Genomic DNA, 23,209 nt, shown 5'->3' with positions numbered 1-23,209 from the left:
AAATAAAATGGATTAAAAACCTAAATATGAGACCAGACACTATAAAACTCCTAGAGGAAAACATAGGTGAATATTCACTGACATAAACCACAGGAATAGTTTTTTTTAATACAGTTCCTATAATAATGGAAATAAAAACAAAATAAATAAATTGGACCTATTTAAACTCAAAAGTTTTTGCACAGCGAAGGAAACAGTAAACAAAATGAAAAGACAACCCACAGATTGGGAGAAAATATTTGCAAATGATGTGACTGACAAAGGATTAGTCTCCAAAATTTGCAAACACCTCATGAACAGTGTAAAAACAAACAATCCACTCAAAAAATGGGCAGAAGAATTAAATAGGCTTTTATTCAAAAAAGACATACAGATGGCCCGTAGGTACAAACAAAGATGGCCAACACTGCTAATTATTAGAAAAATGCCAATCAAAACTACAATGAGATATCACCTCACATCAGTCAGAATGACTATCATCAAACAATAAATGCTGGAGAGGGTGTGGAGAGAAAGAAACCTTTCTACACTGTTGGTGGGAATGTAAATTGGTAGAGTCACTATGGAGAACAGCATGGGGTTCCTTAAAAAAAAACTACCATATGACCCTACAATCCCATTCCTGGGCATATATCCAGAGAATAACATGATTTGAAAAGATACATTCACCCCAATGTTCACTGAAGCACTGTTTACAACAGCCAAGACATGAAAGTAAACTAAATGTCCATCGACTGAGAAATGGCTAAAGAGGATACAGTACATATATGAGAGGGTAACAGGCAGGAAGGCCAGGGGTCTCCAATGGAGGAAATAGGCTGCAAGTGTCAGACATTTTTTATCTCTCTCTTAAGCGGCAGGAGGAAACAAACTAGTGATATATATATATATATATATATTTTTTTTTCTTCTCTATACAAATTTAAAAAGAGGTTTCTCTTAAAATACTGTGTTGCCATAATGACACCTGGTTCCACCTGAAGTTAACTATTCTCAAACCTTGAGTTAACCAATGCATTCCCCTTATGGAAATGTTTGTCCTTGGAAGCAACCTAGATGTCCATCAGCAGATGAATGGATAAGAAAGCTGTGGTACATATACACAATGAAGTATTACTCAGCCATTAAAAAGAATACATTTGAATCAGTTCTAATGAGGTGGATGAAACGGGAGCCCATTATACAGAGTGAAGTAAGCCAGAAAGAAAAACACCAATACAATATACTAACGCATATATATGGAATTTAGAAAGATGGTAACGATAACCCTGTTATTTTTGTGAGACAGCAAAAGAGACACAGATGTATAGAACAGTCTTTTGGACTCTGCAGGAGAGGGAGGGGGGGGATGATTTGGGAGAAGGGCATTAAAACATGTATAATATCATATAAGAAATGAATCGCCAGTCCAAGTTCGATGCAGGATACAGGAAGCTTGGGGTTGGTGCACTGGGGTGACCCAGAGGGATGGTATGGGGAGGGAGGTGGGAGGGGGGTTCAGGATTGGGAACATGTGTACACCCGTGGTGGATTCATGTTGATGTATGGCAAACCAATACAATACTGTAAAGTAAAAACAAACAAACAAACAAAGGTACTACTTAAAAAAAAAAAAAAGAAATGTTTGTCTTAAGCTATGTTAATGTACTATGCCTTTACCCCAGACTCTGTCTTCAAGTGGGTTCTGCCTAATGGCTCAGAACTGACTTGACAAACTATTATGTTATACTCAGACATTGTTCCCTTAATCTATGTAAATGAAACTATTTGTATGATAATCTGCCGTTCTACAAGATTCAAGTCAATCATTTTACCGCCTGAGATGACTCATCTGATGCCAGGATTTTCCCAAAATACATCTTATGGATGAGGGGCCTGGTGCCATTCTGAGTTTTAAGACATTCCTTTCTTTCATGAACAGACTGCTAGAGGAGAAAGCAATGGCACCCCACTCCAGTACTTTTGCCTGGAAAATCCCATGGACGGAGTAGCCTGGTGGGCTGCAGTCCATGGGGTCGCGAAGAGTCAGACATGACTGAGCGACTTCACTTTCACTTTTCACTTTCATGCATTGGAGAAGGAAATGGCAACCCACTCCAGTGTTCTTGCCTGGAGAATCCCAGGGACGGGTAAGCCTGGTGGGCTGCCGTCTCTGGGGTAGCACAGAGTCAGACACGACTGAAGCAACTTAGCAGCAGCAGCGGCAGCAGCAGCAGTGACTATATAGTGAAGAGGAACTAAAAAGCCTCTTGATGAGAGTGAAAGAGGAGAGTGAAAACGTTGGCTTAAAGCTCAACATTCAGAAAACTAAGATCATGGCATCTGGTCCCATCATTTCATGGGAAATAGATGGGGAAACAGTGGAAACAGTGTCAGACTTTATTTTGTTGGGCTCCAAAATCACTGCAGATGGTGATTGCAGCCATAAAATTAAAAGATGCTTACTCCTTGGAGGGAAAGTTATGACCAATCTAGATAGTGTATTGAAAAGCAGAGACATTACTTTGCCAACAAAGGTCCATCTAGTCAAAGCTATGGTTTTTCCAGCGGTCATGTATGGATGTGAGAGTTGGACTGTGAAGAAAGTTGAGCACCAAAGAATTGATGCTTTTGAACTGTGGTGTTGGAGAAGACTCTTGAGAGTCCTTGGACTGCAAGGAGATCCAACCAGTCCATTCTAAAGGAGATCAGTTCTGGGTGTTCATTGGAAAGACTGATGCTAAAGCTGAAACTCCAATACTTTGGCCACCTCATGCGAAGAGTTGACTTATTGGAAAAGACCCTGATGCTGGGAGGGATTGGGGGCAGGAGGAGAAGGGGACGAGAGGATGAGATGGCTGGATGGCATCACCGACTTGATGCACACGAGTTTGAGTAAACTCCAGGAGTTGGTGATGGACAGGGAGGCCTGGCGTGCTGTGATTCATGGCGTCACAAAGAGTCAGACATGACTGAGTGACTGAACTGAACTGAACGGAGTGACTATATAACATCCAGCTAAAAACTAGCAGGGGGGTACTCTTTCTGCCCCCTTCTGATGCCTATGACAGAAGCTTTCTCTATCTCCTTTATACTTTAATAAAACTTCATTACACAAAAGCTCTGAGTGATCAAGCCTCGTCTCTGACCCAGGATTGAATTCTTCTCCGGAGGCCAAGAATACTGGCATCTTTTTGTGGGTCAACAACAACCTTTCACCTATACAACGGAATACTACTCAGCCATTAAGAAGAGTGAAATAATGCATTTGAAGCAAAATGGACGGACCTAGAAAGTGTCATACTGAGTGAAGTAAGTCAGAGAGAGAAGGAGAAATAGTATATGACACACCTTATATGTGGAATCTAAAATGAAATGATACAAATAAATGTACTTACAAAGCAGAAAGAGTCTCATAAATTAGAAAACAAACTTATGGTTGCCAGGGGGAAGGGATAATTAAGGAGTTTGAGATGGTCATGTACACACTGCTATATTTAAAAATGGATAACCAACAAGGAACTATTTTATAACATGCGGAACTCTGCTCAATGTTATTGGTAGCCTGGATAGAAGGGGGCTTTGGGGTAGAATGGATACATGTATATGTTTGACTGAGTCCCTTCATTGTTCACCTGAAACTATCACAACATTGTTATTTGGGTCGGTAAGTGCCCAAATGCTACTGGAGATCATTGGAGGAATAACTCCAGAAAGAATGAAGGGATGTGGCCAAAGCAAAAACAATACTAGTTGTGGATGTGACTGGTGATAGAAGCAAGGTCTGATGCTGTAAAGTGCAATATTGCACAGGAACCTGGAATGTTAGGTCCATGAATCGAGGCAAATTGGAAGTGGTCAAATAGGAGATGGCAAGAGTGAATGTCCACATTCTAGGAATCAGCGAACTGAAATGGACTGGAATGGGTGAATTTAATGCAGATGACCATTATATCTACTACTGCGGGCAGGAGTCCCTTAGAAGAAATGGAGTAGCCATCATGGTCAACAAGAGTTCGAAATGCAGTACTTGGATGCAAACTCAAAAATGACAGAATGATCTCTATTCGTTTCCAAGGCAAACCAATATCATGGTAATCCAATCCTATGCCCCAAGCAGTAATGCTAAAGAAGCTGAGGTTGAACGGTTCTATGAAGACCTACAAGATCTTTTAGAACTAACACCCCAAAAAGATGTCCTTTTTATTATAGGGGACTGGAATGCAAAAGTAAGAAGTCAAGAAACACCTGGAGTAACAGGCAAATTTGGCCTTGGAGTGCGGAATGAAGCAGGGCAAAGGCTAATAGAGTTCTGCCAAGAGAACACACTGGTCATAGCAAACACCCTCTTCCAACAACACAAGAGAAGACTCTACACATGGACATCACCAGATGGTCAACACTGAAATCAGATTGGTTATATTCTTTGCAGCCAAAGATGGAGAAGCTCTATGTAGTCAGCAAAAACAAGACTGAGAGCTGACTGTGGCTCAGATCATGAACTCCTTATTACCAAATTCAGATTTAAATTGAAGAAAGTAGGGAAAACCACTAGACCATTCAGGTATGACCTAAATCAAATCCCTTATGATTATACAGTGGAAGTGAGAAATAGATTTAAAGGACTATAGATGATAGACAGAGTGCCTGATGAACTATGCATGGAGGTTCGTGACATTGTACAGGAGACAGGGATCAAGAACATCCCCAAGAAAAAGAAATGCAAAAAAGCAAAATGGCTGTCTGGGGAGGCCTTACAAATAGCTGTGAAAGAAGAGAAGCAAAAAGCAAAGGAGAAAAGGAAAGATATAAACATCCGAATGCAGTTCTAAAGAATAGCAAGGAGAGATAAGCAAGCCTTCCTCAGCGATCAATGCAAAGAAACAGAGCAAAACAACAGAATGGGAAAGACTAGAGATCTCTTCAAGAAAATTAGAGATACCAAGGGAACATTTCATGCAAAGATGGGCTCGATAAAGGACAGAAATGGTATGGACCTAACAAGCAGAAGATATTAAGAAGAGGTGGCAAGAGTACACAGAAGAACTGTACAAAAAAGATCTTCTCGACCCAGATAATCATGATGGTGTGATCACTCACCTAGAGCCAGACATCCTGGAATGTGAAGTTAAGTGGGCCTTAGGAAAAATTACTACAAACAAAGCTAATGGTGATGAATTTCCAATTGAGCTATTTCAAATCCTAAAACATGATGCTGTGAAAGTGCTGCACTCAATATGCCAGCAAATTTGCAAAACTCAGCAGTGGCCACAGAGCTGAAAAAGGTCAGTTTTCATTCCAATCTCAAAGAAAGGCAATGCCAAAGAATGCTCAAACTACCGCACAATTGCACTCATCTCACACACTAGCAAAGTAATACTCAGAATTCTCCAAGCCAGGCTTCAGCAGTACTTGAACCTTGAACTTCTAAATGCTCAAGCTGAATTTAGAAAAGGCAGAGGAACCAGAGATCAAATTGCCAACATACATTGGATGTATGTTCTTCAGTGGAAGAAGCAAGAGAGTTCCAGAAAAACATCTACTTCTGAAGCTGAAACTCCAATACTTTGGCCACCGTTGGGAAGAACTGACTCATTTGAAAGACCCTGATGCTGGGAAAGATTGAAGGCAGGATTAAAAGGGGACAACAGAGGATGAGATGGTTGGAGAGCATCGTCGACTCAATGGACATGAGTTTGAGTAAGCTCCAGGAGTTCATGATGGACAGGGAAGCTTGGTGTACTGCAGTCCATGGGGTCACAGAGAGTCAGACACGAATGAGCGACAGAAGTGAGCTGAACTGAACTCCTTATATAACATAATATCATCCAAGTTATTAACACAATTTCCCCCTATTTTTTTGAATACTGTCACCTTATTTATTTAACTTATATGCAGAGTACATCATGCGAAATGCTGGGCTGGATGAAGCACAAGCTGGAATCAAGATTGCCAGGAGAAATATCAGTAACCTCAGATATGCAGATAACACCACCCTTATGGCAGAAAGTGAAGAGGAACTGAAGAGTCTGGTGATGAAAGTGAAAGAAGAGAGTAAAAAAGCTGGCTTAAAACTCAACACCCAAAAAACAAAGATCATGGCACCTGGTCCCATCACTTCATGGCAAATAGATGGGGAAACAGTGGAAACAGTGACAGACTTTGTTTTGTTGGGCTCCAAAATCACTGCAGATGCTGACTGCAGCCATGAAATTAAAAGATGCTTGCTCCTTGGAAGAAAAGTTATGACCAACCTAAACAGCATATTAAAAAGCAGAGACATTACTTTGCCAACAAAGGTCTGTCTAGTCAAGGCTATGGTTTTCCCAGTAGTCATGTATGGATGTGAGAGTTGGACCATAAAGAAAGCTGAGAGTTGAAGAATTGGTGTTGGAGAAGACTCTTGAGAGTTCTTGGACTTCAAGGAGATCAATCCAGTTAATCCTAAAGGAAATCAGTCCTGATTATTCATTGGAAGGACTGATGCTGACACTCCAATACTTTGGCCACCTGATGTGAAGTACTGACTCATTGGAAAAAACCCTGACACTGGGAAAGATTGAAGGCAGGAGGAGAAGGGGACAACAGAGGATGAGCTGGTTGGATGGCATCACCGACTGGATGCCATCTTAGGCGTGTCCTAAGTTCCACTTAGGACATGAGTTTGACCAAACTCTGGGAGTTGGTGATGGACAGGGAAGCCTGGCATGCTGCATTTCATGGGGTCGCAAAGAGTCACACACAACTGAGTGACTGAACTGAACTGATTTATTTGAATTTTATTGTATCAAAAGAAATAACTTTTCTCCTCACTGTGAAAAAAGTAGAATTACTGTATGATCCAGCATTTCCACTTCTGGGCATATTCCAAAAGGAATTGGAAGCAGGGTCTCAAAGATGATTTTATATGACATTCAAAGCAGCATTTATTCATAATACCCCAAATTTGGAAGCAACATAGGCATCCACTGACCAATGAATGGATGAGCAAAGTGTGGTATATAATACAATGGGATTCTATTCAATTTCCAAAAGGAAGGAAATTCTTCAATATGCTACATCATGTATAAACCTTGAGGACATTAAGCCAAGTGAAATAAACCAGTGAGAAAATAAAAAATACTATATGGTTCCACTTACAGTAGTAAAAATCATAAAGGCAGAAAGTATAATGGTTGTTTCCAGGGTAGGGGTAGGAAAGAATGGAGAGTTATTGTTTCATAGGTACAGATATTCAGTTTTATAAGATGAAAAGAGTTATGGTTATGAATATTGGTGATGGTTGCACAATAATGTGAAATACCACTGAACTGTATATGTAAAAGTATTCAAAATGTGAAATGCGGGTATATTTTAGTACAATAAAAAAATGAAAATAAAAAGGTTGGAAAGGAGACTCTGTAACAGGCTATGATGTTAACCCATAGAAGAGACAACCTAGGTGTCATGGTCCAAGGTTTTAATTTGGAATTCCCAGAAGGTGGTAGAGCATCTATTGTGGAGATAATGGTTTTAAATGACATTAATTAATTCATTTATTCATTCAAGAGCAGTATCAAATTCTGTGGCAGGTATTGTTTGGGGCCCCAAGAACAGTTAGTGAACAAAACAGACATGGTCTCTGCCCTTATGATGCTTGATCTAATTGGGCTTACAAAATAACTTTCTTATTATCATTTTGCTCCCTATGCAGCTTGCCTAGAGACACACAAGATGACATTAAACGGCAAAGAGGCCATAATCATTATAAATCAGTCTTATTATGGTTCATTATAAATTAATGAAACAGCCTTTAATTTATATATATTAGTCTTCTGTGAACTTATTAACCCTAAGTCAGTTCTGAGACATTGACAATTTTAAATCCCTGAGTCTGAGAGAATGAAATGTAGATGTAATTATGTCATTACCCTATCAAAAAAAGGGCATTTTGTAAAACCTTTGATTGGTAACCATCTGACTTTGCTAGGTAACAGCCTGAATTCTCTGAGCATTTTCATTTTGCACTTCTGCACAGTGCAAGAAACAAACTGCGTACAAATTAAATAAATTATAGAAATGCAGGGGAGGAAATTTTGCCACCCCAAAATGTCTCTTTCCATGTGGGCAAGCTGAAAACAATCGAGCCTAAAAAACTCAGGAAGTCTTTCTTTTTACTTCCATCTAAGCTACCTGAAATATTTTGAAAAAGGGCCTTTTCTAGGAATAGAGCTATTATGAGAGGTACCTGCAAAGCATATAGGTTAGCTGTGTGGAGGAAACTCAGGCAGGGACTATAGAGTAGAGTCTGTTCTGTGTCCCATAATTTCTGCCTGGCCCAGCAAATGTATTTTTTACCAAACATTTGCTTTTTTCAGCTCCATTTGAATTGTCCTCCTTCCTTTTGAATTCCAAAACCTCTACTCCCAACATCTTTTGTCTTGAGCTGAAGATAGTATTTAAGGTGAGGGTTTCAGCCATTTTAGTTAGTTACTTAGTGCTCTTGGGTCTCTTCCATGTATATATGCTATTAAACTTTTGTTTGATTTTCTCCTGCTCTATTGCATATCAAGTTAATTCTTAGACCAGTCAGAAGCACTTAGAAAGGTAGAGGAAAATCCGCCCCCCACCCCACCCCACCCCCCTCCCCCCGCCTCCCAACAGAAACATGCTTAGGTCAAAATTTTAAAGTCATTTCTAGTTAATTTTAAAGTAATTTAAAGTTAAAACTAGAACTTTTCCTATGATGACATAGTCATATTAATCCTTTATTTTTCTTAGTGGGGGTGGTTTATTTGTGACGTCGTGTCTGACTACTGTGACCCCATGGACTGTAGCCCACCAGGTTCCTCTGTCCATGGTATTTCCCAGGCAAGAATGCTGGAGTGGATTGCCATTTCCTTCTCCAGGGGATCATCCCCGCTCAGAATCAACCCAGGTCTCCTGCATTATGGGTGGACTTCTGCATTACCGGCAGACCACTGTATTGTGTGCCAGATGCTTTAATGACTGAGCTGCAGTGGAAGACTCTTTTCTTCTTGACTAACTCCTAAATCTTTTACCACAAACAGCAGGGCCCAAGCTCAACATCTTCCTATAGGCTCACCTGAAAATATAGAAATGCAATAGCATAAAATATATATATGTATGCTGCTGCTAAGTCACTTCAGTCGTGTCCGACTCTGTGTGACCCCATAAATGGCAGCCCACCAGGCTCCCCCATCCTTGGGATTCTCCAGGCAAGAACACTGGAGTGGGTTGCCATTGCCTTCTCCAATGCGTGAAAGTGGAAAGTGAAAAGTGAAAATGAAGTTGCTCAGTCATGTACGACTCCTAGCAACCCCATGCACAGCAGACCACCAGGCTCCTCCGCCCATGGGATTTTCCAGGCAAGAGTACTGGAGTGGGATGCCATTGCCCACTCCCATAAAGCCATAACTGCAATGACTTTATTCCAATGCCAACTGGGTGGGGTTTGCTCTCAAACTGATGCAAGATTTTAGAGGTGGAAGTTTGTTAAGTTTTTTTAAGGTCATTGTCACTCACTTAAGGAAGACTTCTTCCATGGTAGTGATTGAAGCACCAAAGTTGGCAACGCCCAGCTCTCCTTTTTTCATTTCCAGATCATTAAACAGAGCTTCGAACCTGGAAAGAGAGAAGGAAAAGGAAAGGAAAACGCTAGTACAAGTCTAGAAAATACTAGCACAGTTCCTATTAAATGGAATCAGGAAAAAAAAATGAGCACTTACTTTTTTCCCAATTAATATATAACTTTATGTCCAATTATATTTTTCCCTGTTTTTTTCTTTAAATTTTTAATGTGGTAAAACCATTTCACCATTTTGTGTTAAATTCATTTAAGTTTAAATCCAAGCAGCATTAAATACACTCACAGTGTTGCACAACCATCACCACCATGCATTTCCAGAACTATTTTATAATCCTAAAATACACCCCTTCCTCCATTTTCTCAACTTCACTTTATTTTCTGTCTCTATTAATTTGCCTATTTTATGTGCCTCACATAAGTTAGAATCATACACTATTTGTCTTTCTGTGTCTGGCTTATTTCATTTAGCATAATTTTTTTCTAGGTTCATCCATGTTGCAGCATGTATCAGAATTTAATTTCTTTTTAAGGCTGAATACTCGTTGTATGAAGATACAACATGCTGCTTATCCATTCATTCATAAGTGGGCATTTGGGTTGTTTCTACCTTTTGGATTTTGTGAATAATGCTGTGAACATTGGTGTACAACTGTCTGCTTGAGTTCCTGCTTTCAAATATTTTGGGTATACGCTAGAAATGGAATTGCTGTGATCACATGGTAAGTCTATGTTTAACTTTTTGAGGAACTGGTATACTATTTTCCATAGCAGACATACCATTTTATATACCTAATAGCAACACACGAGTTTCCAATTTTTCACATCACTACCAATATTTGTTTTTTTTGTTTTTTTTTTTATTTGCCTTTCCCTAATGGGTAGTTATGTCAAGCATCTTTTCATGTGCTTATTGGCAGATTGTACATTTCCCTTGGATAAATGTTTATTCAAATCCTTTGCCCATTTTAAAATTAAGATATTAGAGCTTTTTGTTTTTAGATGTGTTTTCAATATTGTTTTATTCCACAATAATTTTTGGTTGGCCATGGGAAAGATATTTAGTAGCTCTTTATTCTGTACTGCTTATCATGAAACAAATGGAAATAACAAAGAGATATTTACTTTACCAAATTTCTCCCCACTAAAACTTGATTTTTGACATAAATTCTTTTGTCCTTTTACAAATATTATCAACTTATTTTCTATAATTATTAAGGACTATAGCTAGTTGATAAAAGTTAATTTATTCACATGTGGTTCCTGCATCAAATGGGAAAAGGGTTCAAATTACAGGTGGTGTAGGCCACTAAATTACAAAAAATGTAGTTACTGAAGTACGAACTGGGTATCAAGAAATAAAGATTTAATCAAATAGGTAGGTGAATTGTATGGAAGCTTTGCTACTTGTGGAGTAGTTATATCAAGGATCCTAAAGAACAATATTACCAAGGAAGAACGAACACTGTTTTAGGTTCAAAGACTTCTCTGGTGGCTCAGATGGTAAAGTGTCTGCCTACAATGTAGGAGACCTGGGTTCAATCCCTGGGTTGGGAAGATCTCCTGGAGAAGGAAATGGCAACCCACTCCAGTATTCTTGCCTGAAAAATCCTATGGATGGAGGAATCTCGTAGGCTACAATCCATGGGGTTGCAAAGAGTCAGACACGACTTCACTTTCACTTTCTTTAGGTTCAAAAGATCTCCAGAAACCCATCCACATCTTAAACACTCTCATTCCCAGTGAAGGACTATCAAGAATATAAAGGATCAGCCTCGGAGGTGGTGGACTAAACACTCTCCATCTGCTAAATTTCCTCTGTATTTTAGTTAAACTCTATTTCCATCTAACTTTATCCAGCTTGGATATTATAATATCCAAGCTGGATAATATCAGTTCTATTCTTGCCTCTCAGTTCAGTCTGACCCTGCTTCCTATGATGATTTGTCATGTGACTCCTTGTCATTTTTATTCTTTTCCTACTATAGTGACCTATTCTGTCAATTACACAGGTTATTGAGATCTAATTCTGGTAGTTTTTTCTCTTTCAATGGTTGGTCTACAATTATCTTGTTAAAAAAAAAAAACTTTATTGTGAACAAACATAGTCTTTCCTAACTTCATGATACATATTTTATGCTATGTTAGATAAACTCACTGTCCATGGCCCAGAAACCCACATCATATATGTTGATAATAATCTGTGTGACTAGTTGTTCATTTCTCAGTAGTTAGCCAAATTAATTATAGAGGAGAGACACAGATGGGAATCCCAGGTAGAATTATCATCAGTGTGTCTCTATAATTAATTTGGGTAACTACTGAGATCAAATTCCTAGTTTTTTTCTGTGTTATTGTCACCCTTGCTCCAAGAGTTGCTGTTTAAGGAGCTTTTTTTCATCACCTTAATATTTCCCTAGACTTTATTCACCACACATAAAATTTATATACCATAAGGACCATACCATTAGTTATCCCTTATTAACCAGGAAGTTATAAATACTAGGTTGTAAATCTTCCTCCCACTCTGCCCCCCACAAAAGAAAAATGGAAAGAAAAATATTAATGTCTTGAATGAACTTGAACTTACAAGGCAATCTTTTGTACAGTGAGAGAAATCTTCAGCTGTGAACTCAACTGTAGTTGGCAAGTGACAGCTATAAACTGGATACTTGGCTTGTTAGTAAAATACTACTGAGGAAGCTTTTGTTGTTGTGTAGACACTAAGTCGTGTCTGACTCTTTGCAACTCCATGAACCGTAGCCTGATTCACTAAACTTACTAAACCCTAAAAATTAAAATGATTTCTGGTCACCCAAACCATTCATCTAGGACTCTCTGAAACTATACCTGTGTGCATGCTCTTTGGGTAGGATAAATGATAATTCAGCTCCAAGATAGCTCTCCAAAATGGCATCTGGAATATGAGACTCAATAATTGCACAGATCTTTCCAAGATCACAATGTGGTTCCCTCTCCATGACTATGTGATATCCAGCACCTGAGAGAAACCATTTAGAAGACCAAATGAAGTAGTTTTATACTCCTTTTTCATCTCCTTTTAAGAGCAAATTTTGCTCTCCATGATTCAGTTACCTAGGTCGATAAGGAAGAAGACATGGTATGTCACAGACATTCTGTTAGGACTCTGAGGAGCCTCACACCTAAAACTTCTAAATGTTATTCTAAGAACTAAGACACTGAATAAACAGCAACTTCCTCTATAATTTCAATCACTTTCTCAGTGAATAATAATAATCTAGTGTATACAACCAGATATAGTAGATATATGAAGAAAAGCCCCTGTTAGGTGGCTACTTAGTTTTAAAACTTATCTTGATAAATATTCTTTTATTATCACTGACTGTCCATTATGTATTAAGCACTAATCTTGAACCTGGGGATAGAGCAGTGAACAAAGCAGGTAAAAATTCCTGCCTTCCTAAGAGCTACTTTCTAGTCAAAGGAGACATAATAATTAAGAGGGCTAAGTTGAAATATATATGGTATTATAAAAAATATAGCCAAGAGGAAGATATGAGACATTGAAGGAATGTTGTTGAATTGTAGACAGAGATCCATGGAAAGCCTGAGAAGACCTTAAAAAATCAGAGAACTATTATTCTTAATTAGTGCTTTGCCTTTATAGAAAAACTATTTTTTGGAATTTGAGGAAAATACCATCACTTTTGTATTTCATGATACAAATGAACTAACTTACAAAACAGAGACACACAGACTTAGAGAATGAACCTATGATTGTTAAGGAGAAGGGACAGTTAGGGAGTTTGGGATGGATATGTACACACTGCTATATTTAAAATGGATAACCAACAAGGACCTACTGTTTAATACATGGAACTCTGTTCAATGGGAAAGGAGTTTGGGGAGAATGGATACATGTATGGCTAAGTCCCTTCTCTGTTCACCTGAAACCATCACAACATTGTTAATCAAGTATACCCCAATACAAAATAAAAAGTTAAAAAAATAAAACAGATGAAAAGTTGCATTTAGAATAAAAAAATAAATATATGCATTTCAAATGGTCATTGTATTTGCATTTATATTTCTTATTAAGATTTTAAAAAAGAATAACACTTTTCAGCATAGATCTCTTAGATGAAATCTGACTTATTTATCTAGCTTATAGTAGGAAAGACACTATGATTTCATTGTACAAATGAGGCAACCTCAGGGAATGAAGGGACTTATCCATTATTTACTAGCTTTAGAAGCCAAAACTATTACAAAAATAATCTGTAAATAATATTATTTTTCACTTCTCAGGAATCATGACACAACAAATTTCTCAATTGTCTTGTCCTCTTAGGACCTGAATCAACAGAAAATGTCTTCTTTTGAAGAGATGTAAAGTAATTAGTGAGAGCTGAATGCTGATTTTTGATGGAATTTCCTATTCTATCAAAGAACTGAACACAAATTCTAGGCTTTTGAGTTAAATGTAGGTTCAGTTTAAGTTTATTTAAGGCTTAGCAACTATAAGAAGGGGCTTTCCTGGTAGCTCAGTTGGTAAAGAATCCGCCTGCAATGCAGGATTCCCTGGTTCAATTCCTGGGTCAGGAAGATCTGCTGGAGAAGGGATTGGCTACCCATTCCAGTATTCTTGGGCTTCCCTTGTAACTCAGCTGGTAAAGAATCCGCCTACAATGTGAGAGACCTGCGGGAGACCTGGGTTTGATCCCTGGATTGGGAAGATCTTCTGGAGAAGGGAAAGGTTACCCACTCCAGTATTCTAGCTTGGAGAATTCCATGGACAGTATAGTCCATGGGGTCACAAAGAGTTGGACATGACTGAATGACTTTCACTTCACTAACTATAAGAAGGGACCTGAATGTCTCAAAGTATTATATCTTTAAAATATCTAGTTACATACTATGTATTATTTTACAATAACTAGGACAATTAGTGGGAGAAGGCAATGGCACCACACTCCAGTACTCTTGCCTGGAAAACCCTATGGATGGAGGAGCCAGGTAGGCTGCAGTCCATGGGGGCGCTAAGAGTCGGACACGACTGAGCGACTTCACTTTCACTTTTCACTTTCATGCATTGGAGAAGGAAATGGCAACCCACTCCAGTGTTCTTGCCTTGGAGAATCCCAGGGACGGAGGAGCCTGGTGGGCTGCTGTCTATGGGGTCACGCAGAGTCGGACACGACTGAAGCGACTTAGCAGCAGCAGTAGAGGGACAATTAGTGAATGCTAATTCACTAATTAGAAAGCATTATAAATTATCAAAAGCATACTGTTTAAATCATGTGGATCTTAACTCAGGCATCCCCAATTCAAATGGCATAAATTTAGTATTAGGTATCTTCCCTTCCCCCACTTGTGATAAAGGTCCCTAGGGTTATTTGCTCAGTTGCGTCTGTTTCTTTGTGACCCCATTAACTGTATCATGCCAGGCTCCTCTATCCATGGAATTCTCCAGGCAAGAATACTGGAGTGGATTGCCGTTTCCTTCTCCAGGGGATCTTCCCGACCCAGGGACTGAACCTGGGTCTCCTGAATTGGCAGGTAGATTCTTTACCATCTGAGCCACCAGGGAAGCCCCTAGATATAGAAATCTGTATTGAACTCAAACCTATAAGGTGATCATAAACTTTGAACTAAATGGATATACAACTATGACTATCTGAGCCACAATTTTTTATTCTATAAAATGAAGTTGTTGTTTTGAGTATTAAATATGCTGCATAAAGTGGATACCATAGTAACCAGTGTAGAGGAAATAGTTAAGGTTAGTTAAATGAATTAAAATAGTGAATAAATGAAGAAGGAATTCATCCTTAATTATTTTCATTTACATTTTTACCCTACAATTATACCCTACACCCTAGGACTGTAATTTTAGCCTTCATTATCAATTTTATATCCTAAAAAAGTTTCATCAAAGTCAAGGATTGTATTATTACACTGACATGATTCTTTCATTCTACACTACATCCAGAGTTATCTTGTCACACTGGGGATTTGATATCGGTTTGGCAAATGAGAAATGAGGCTCATAAACAATTGATTGCTCTAATTTCTCTCCTCAACCAATCACTCAATAAAATAAATACATCTGAGCACACAATTGCATTTCAAAGACAAAGAAAACTGTTAGTACATGCAAAATGGGAGAAATAAGCATGGCTTTATAGGTTGATAAAAGCATTTCCTGAGTCTAAAGCTATGTATTTGACAGAAAAGTAAGAATGTATAAGGAATGTGTATATTGTATAGGGCCGGAAAAACTAATTAGAATAGTTGCCACCTAATTAATAAGACAGAGGAAATCATTGAAGTTTTTGGTGTTTAGACAAAATATCATTAAAATCTCATTAGAGGAATATTTTTAAGGAATCAGTATCCTAAGAATAATCAAAGGGAGAGAGACCATATGTTTTTTTCAGGAAGATTGAAGAGCCACAGCACTGCAGGGTCCCCTTGACCATGATGGCAATTCGGTCACCCAGGATGTCAGCTTCATCCATGTAGTGAGTGGTCAGTAAGATTGTACGATCATGTTTAAATTGCTGAAGGATGTCCCAGGTGGCTCTCCTTGAGAATGGGTCCATTCCAGATGATGGTTCATCAAGTATCACTACCTAAAAGCCAGAAGAACAATTTCATAACCATTGAATATTGATGCCATAGTACACATCGGATAATTTACTATTTAAGGGGAACACTTTTAAGTGAAGATAAAGTCTGGACTAAAAATAGTAGTAAAAGCAACCCCAAACTAAACAATTGAGCCAATACTGCCAATTTCCTCTGATCATTATTGCCAATGTTCCTTTAAGATTCATATCAACTCTCAGGTTTTTGTCAGCTTTCCAGACCGGTTGTCAGAAATCCATTTTTAGTGTCCCTTCTCCCTGCCCTCCCCCATTCTTTCTTCCTTAATACCTTGGAGCCCCCTAAAAGTGCTATAATGATGGAGAGTTTGCGCTTCGTTCCTCCACTCAGTGACTTTGAAAATGTATCACGTTTTTCTAGCAGGTCAAAAGTAGACAGTATATGGTTAATTTCATTAGAAGACATCTTTTGATGTATATTTTTTACCTAGAAAGAGGAGCCAGAATTTACACTATGCATTTAGCCTTATCCTTAGAAATTTATTAGATCTTAAGTTTTCTTATATATCTATACAGATAAATAAAGTTTCTTGTAACTATATCCTTAAAACATTTTATACTAGCTCTGTTCTAACGTTAGCTATATAGTGTCTTCTTCCCATTGCCTCTCTTTATGTCTAAAGCAGTGTTCCTAAATTAAAAAAATTTTTTTTTCATAATTAATAGACACATCTGAAGCTCATGAACAGAGGGAAAAAAGAAACACATCTCTAACTTCCAGATATGATGAAAGAAGCACACACACCCCTTATCTCCTACTGAACTCAATTATTAAACCTGTAAAACTACTAAAAGGTAAACAGCAGCAGTTGGACCAGGAAGAACACCATAGTTTAAAGTGCCACAGAACTTTAAATGGTTGAGTTTACCATTTTCACTTATGTATCCCATGCTGTTGCTGCTGCTGCTAAGTTGCTTCAGTTGTCTGACTCTGTGCGACCCCATAGACAGCAGCCCACCAGGCTCCTCTGTCCCTGGGATTCTCCAGGAAAGAACACTGGAGTGGGTCACCATTTTCTTCTCCAATGCATGAAAGTGAAAAGGGAAAGTGAAGTCGCTCAGTCATGTCTGATTCTTCGCGACCCTATGGACTGCAGCCTACCAGGCTCCTCTGTCCATGGGATTTTCCAGACAAGAGTACTGGAGTGGGTTGCCATTTCCTTCTCCAATGTATCCCATAGTTTGAACTGAAAAGCAATCCAAAGCATTCAACTGAGCACTGCAGAGCAGACAGAATAAGATTAAGGAAAAACTTTCTAGTTTTGGCTTGAAGAGTGGAAAAGGGAAAAATCCCTAAAGCTCTGAGAAAGTTTAGAAGGGGCAATCCCAGTTTTTCCTCTGAGGAGGGGAAATTTCTCAATTCAATGGATTTATGCTTCTAAAAAGACATAACCAAACTCAGTTGCTTTTTACCACTCTGTCTTCCTGCCACTTGGTTGTGGCTCAGTCATGAAAGTGGGTGATTTCTGGAAGGAGGACTAAAAATTGGAATCATAGGGAACCAGAATGCTTGGGAGATAATAACAGAAAGTGATACCATAAAGTTGTTTATGAACACTTGTGTTTATCCCATTGTTTGCACATATGGATCGCATTAGTATGTGCATAGGTGAGTGCTAAGTCGCTTCAGTCGTGTTTGACTCTGTGACACTATGGATTGTAGCCTGCCATGTTCCTCTGTCCAAGGGATTTTCCAGGCAAGAATTCTGGTTGCCATGCCCTCCTCCAGAGAACCTTCCTGACCTAGGGATTCAACCTGCATCTCTTTATGTCTCCCGCATTTGTAGGCAGGTTCTTTACCATATGATAACATATACACAGAGAGACTGGACTAGTACTGCAAAGACTTTACACCTGACATTGGACCCACAACCCACAGAGACTGACATATAAATAAGATGGAGAGTCTCATGAAGCATTGTTGAAAATATCAAGGATAAAAATAAAAATTAACTGGCACACAAAGAATCACAAAAGTCTCAACTTATAGGAAAATATAGTCAACAGACACTAGTGATTAGGTGGCACAGATGTTGGGATTAACATAGAAAGTATCATCAGAGAGAGCAGCTGGGAGCCGACCTTCCTGCCAGTCATGCTGTGATGGCTTCCTGGCTTTGCTGTCCTTGCTGAAGTCCCTGCTGCTGGACTCTGGCTCCAGATTTAACCTAAAGTAGGTTAAGATGGTGAAATAGAAGGATCCTAAGCTCACTTCCTCTCATGAGCACACCAAAATCACAACAATCTGCAGAACAATCATTGTTGAAAACTGCCTTATGACCCAGCAATCCCAATGCTGGGCATACACCCCGAGGAAACCAGAATTGAAAGAGATAGGTGTACCACAGTGTTCATCACAGCACTGTTTATAATAGCCAGGACATGGAAGCAACCTAGATGTACAACAGCAGATGAATGGATAAGAAAGCTGTGGTACATATACACAATGGAGCCATTGTGTATACACTCAGCCATTAAAAAGAATACATTTGAATCAGTTCTAATGAGGTGGATGAAACTGGAGCCTATTATACAGAGTGAAGTAAGCCAGAAAGAAAAACACCAATACAGTATACTAACACATATATATGGAATTTAGAATGATGGTAACGATAACCCTGCATTGCGAGACAGCAAATGAGACACAGAGGTATAGAACAGTCTTTTGGACTCTGTGGGAGAGGGAGAGGGTGGGATGATTTGGGAGAATGGCATTGAAACATGTATAATATCATATATGAAACGAATCACCAGTCCAGGTTTGATGCATGATACAGGATGCTTGGGGCTGGTGCACTGGGATGACCCAGAGGGAGGGTACGGGGAGGGAGGTGGGAGGGGAGTTCAGGATGGGGAACATGTGTACACCTGTGGCGGATTCATGTTGATGTATGGCAAAACCAATACAATATCGTAAAGTAATTAGCCTCCAATTAAAACAAATAAATTTATATTTAAAAAAAGAAAAAGTCTGAAACCTACCAGAAAAGATCTTTTACAACTAAAGACATAAAGAAAGAAACACAGTGAGACAGGTATGAGGGGTGGCCTTGCAATATAATCAAACCCCGTATCCCTCAGTGAGCAACCCAAAGACTGGAGAAAATTGTATTACAGAGGTTCTTCCACAGAACTGAGAGTTCAGAACCCCATGTCAAGCCCCCCAGCCAGGGGATCTGGCACAGGGAAGAGGAGCCCCCAGAGCAGTTGACTTTGAAGGCTGGCAGGCTTTGACTGCAAGAGCTCCACAGGATAGGGGGAAAAGAGACTTTACTCTTAAAGGGCATACAAAAAAAACTCACATGTACCAGGAACAAGGACAAAAGCAGTAATTTCATAAGAGCTTGGGCCACACCTACCTTCTAGTCTTGCAAGGTCTCCTGGGGAAGCAGGGGTTGGACATGGCTCACTTTGGGGACATAGACACTGGTTATGGACATATGCTGCTGCTAAGTCGCTTCAGTTGTGTCCGACTCTGTGCAACCCCATAGACGGAAGCCCACCAGGCTCCCCCATCCCTGGGATTCTCCAGGCAAGAGTACGGGAGTGGGTTGCAATTTCCTTCTCTAATGCATGAAAATGAAAAGTGAAAGTGAATTCGCTCAGTTGTGTCCGATTCTTAGCGACCCCATGGACTGCAGCCTACCAGGCTCCTCCATCCACGGGATTTTCCAGGCAAGAGTACATATAGGGGAGAGTATTCTTCTGCATGAATTCTCTTGGAGGCTGACATCTTGCTTGGGTCATTAGTACCAAGACCTGGCCTCACCCAACAGTCAAGGCTCCAGTGCTAAAATGCCTCAGTCTAAACAACTAAGCCGTTGGGGCTATATTCCCATTGATCAGCAGACAGGCTGCCTAAAGACTCTCTGAGCATACAGACAAATATAAACAAGCACTTGGACAGTTCTGTCCAGCAGAGGGCCAAGACTCAGCTCTACCCATCAGTGGGCAGGCAAGAGCCCCTCCCACCAGGAAGTCCGCACAAGCCTCTGGACCAGTCTCACCTACCAGGAGGCAGACACCAGAAGCAAGAAAATTATGGTCTTGAAGTCTACAAAATTAATCTGTGAATGCAGGCCAGGCACTACCCTTGGAACAATTGGCCCCTGGCCCTTGAAAAGTGCAGTGCTGGGACAGAAGGCCAGCAAGGTTGAGAAACATAACTAATCTTCCACATACATAAACTACAAATAGCAATTTTGACAAAATTAGGTGAAAGAGGAATATGTTTCAGATTAGGAACAATACAAAATCTCAGAAGAAAAACTAAGTGACAGGGATATATGCAATCTACCTGGGAAAGAGTTCAGAGTATTGATTGTAAAGATGAGCCAAGAACTCAGGTGGAGAATGCATGCACAGAGTGAGAAATTAGTTTTTTTTAAACAAAGAATTAGAAAATATAAAGAACAATGAAATAGAATTGAAGAATACAGTAACTGAAATGAAAAGTACACTAGAAGGAATCAATAGTAGACTAAATGAGGAAGAATGGATAACTGAGCTGGAAGACAGAGTAGTGGAAATCATTATGGCTGAACAGAAAAAGAAAAAAAAGTGAAAAGAAATCAAGACAGCTTAAGAGACCTCTGGGACAACAACAAGAGTGATAATATTCATATTATAGGGGTCTCAGAAGGAGAAGAGAGAGAGAAAGGACCTGAGAAAATATCTGAAGAAGTAATAGCTGAAAAGTTGCCCAAGGGGGCAAGGAAACAGTTACCCAACTTCAAAAAGACTAGAGAGTCCCATACAGGTTTAACCTGCAGAGGAACACACCAAGACACATAGTAAGCAAACTGCCAAGAGTGGAAAATAAAGAGAGAATATTAAAAGCAACAAGAGAAAAGAAACAAATAACATACAAGGGAACTCCCATAAAGCTATCAACTGATTTTTTAGCATAAACTCTGCAGGCTAGAAGGGAGTGGCATGACATACTCAAAGTGAAAAACCTACAATCCAGAATATTCTACCCAGGAAGACTCTCATTCAGATTTGATGATGAAATCAAATGCTTTACAGACAAGGAAAAGCTAAAACAATTCAGCATCACTAAATCAGCTTTACAAGAAACATAAAAGGTTATTCTCTAGGCAGGAAAGAAGAGGCCACAACTAGAAACAAGAAAATTATGAATGGAAAAGCTCACTGGTAAAGGCAAACATACACTAAAAGTAGGAAATCATCCATACACAAAGCTAACAGGGAGGCTAAAAGGCAAAAGTAGTAAAATCATTTATATCCATGATAAGCAGTTAAGGGATACACGAAACAGTTAGACGCAAAATATCAAAAACAGTAATCATGAGGGGACAAGAGTACAAATGTAGGTTATCTAAAATGCATTCGAAATGAAGAGAGCAGACACCTACAACAAGTGTGTGTGTGTGTGTGTGTGTGTATATGTGTGTGTGTGTGTATATATATATATATATATCCCGTGGGCCTCTTCCACCTACTTCTCACCCCTTTCTTGCTCACTCACTAGCCCATATCACCCAGGCCTTCTTTTGACTCTGAATGCTCCTTGTGCATTCCCTCTCTAGCCCCAGGGCCTGTGCAGCCCTCGTCCAGCTGCTTCAGGTCTCATATTAAATGTCGTCTTCTCCGAGAAACCTCTTCTAGCCATCCAAAGTTGGTACCTCTCTCTCACAGGCACACACAGACACACGCACATGCTGAAATTGTTTTCAATTAAGAATCTTTTAAAACGAAACTTATGACCCTTTATAATGGCCTGTGTATTTGGAGAAGGAAATGGCAACCCACTCCAGTATTCTTGCCTGGGAAATCCCATGGACAGAGGAGCCTGGCGGGATACAGTCCATGGGGTCGCAAAGGTCGGACAAGACTTAGTGACTAAACAAGGTATATATATATATATATATATATATATATATACACACACACACACACACACACGTATACATATATATGAAGTGAAGTGAAAGTGAAAGTGGCTCAGCCGTGTCTGACTTTTTGTGATCCCATGGACTATACAGTCCATGGTATTCTTCAGGCCAGAATACTGGAGTAGGTAGCCTTTCCCTTCTCCAGGGGATCTTCCCAACCCAGGATCGAACCCAGGTTTCCTACATTGCAGACAGATTCTTTACCAACTAAGCCACAAGGGAAGATGTGTGTATACATATATACGTCTATAGACACACTGCTATACAAAAATCTCATGGTAACAACAAAACAAAAATCTGTAATAGATATACACACAAAAGAGTAAAAGGAATCCAAACATACACTATAGACAGTCATCAAATCACAAGAGAAGAGAACAAAAGAAGGGGAGAAAAGAACAAGAAAAACAAATTTGAAACAATCAACAAAATAGCAATAGGAACACACATAGCAATAATTAGCTTAAATGTGAACAGACTAAATGCTCCAAACAAAGCACATAGGTGGCTTAACTGATACAAAAACAGGACCCACATATATGCTGCATATAAGAAACTCACTTCAGATCTAGAGACACATATGGACTGAAAGTGAGGGGATGGACACATGCCAAAAATGGGATAGGGAAGGAGTGGTAGGCCTAGGCCTCTCCAGGTGTTCCTTGGGGGTCCACCTTAGTATGGTGATGGGTAAAGGGGATACCTGAGTTCTAACCTTTATAAATAGGGGAGACTGTCGGGAGCTGCGTTAGGCATTACTGACAAAATGGAGGCACGGTCCCCAGCCCCCTCTCCTCATTCCGCAGGCACGGATCCCGGGATGAAAGGAGTTAGGCCTTGTAATTCTGACTTGTCTTTTCCTCTCCTTGGCTGAGTTGACTCAAAAGGAATATTAAGGTGCTTATTGTTCTTGAGAGGAGCATGAGAAGGCACAAAGCCTTCTGCAATTGTGCTCAGAAAATAATTCATAAAGTTAATCATTGACATTTGTTCAAGGACTTTTACAAAAGAGTGTTTCAGGATGAGCACATAGGCCGTAGCTTGAGGCCATGGGAGGGATTGTATCTGAAGGCTAT

The 23,209-nt window shown here is 39.5% G+C and overlaps 1 protein-coding gene across 1 annotated transcript in view; it reads right to left on the bottom strand.

Moving 5' to 3' along the window:
* LOC133238361 (phospholipid-transporting ATPase ABCA3-like) overlaps nucleotides 1-23,209 on the bottom strand; it is a 219,104-nt gene that overhangs the window by 67,340 nt on the left and 128,555 nt on the right. Inside the window, exons 14-17 of the mRNA XM_061401372.1 lie at nucleotides 16,487-16,642; nucleotides 15,972-16,182; nucleotides 12,416-12,566; nucleotides 9,505-9,603 (exon numbers count right to left, since the gene is read on the bottom strand). Of these exons, the coding sequence (XP_061257356.1) occupies nucleotides 9,505-9,603; nucleotides 12,416-12,566; nucleotides 15,972-16,182; nucleotides 16,487-16,642 (617 nt within the window). The remainder of the gene's footprint in view (nucleotides 1-9,504; nucleotides 9,604-12,415; nucleotides 12,567-15,971; nucleotides 16,183-16,486; nucleotides 16,643-23,209) is intronic.

Source organism: Bos javanicus, chromosome 25 (genome assembly GCF_032452875.1).
Source record: "Bos javanicus breed banteng chromosome 25, ARS-OSU_banteng_1.0, whole genome shotgun sequence".
Classification (NCBI taxonomy): domain Eukaryota; kingdom Metazoa; phylum Chordata; class Mammalia; order Artiodactyla; family Bovidae; genus Bos; species Bos javanicus.
The sequence above is the reverse complement of the archived record's forward strand: the minus strand, read 5'-3'. Positions and strand labels throughout refer to the sequence as shown.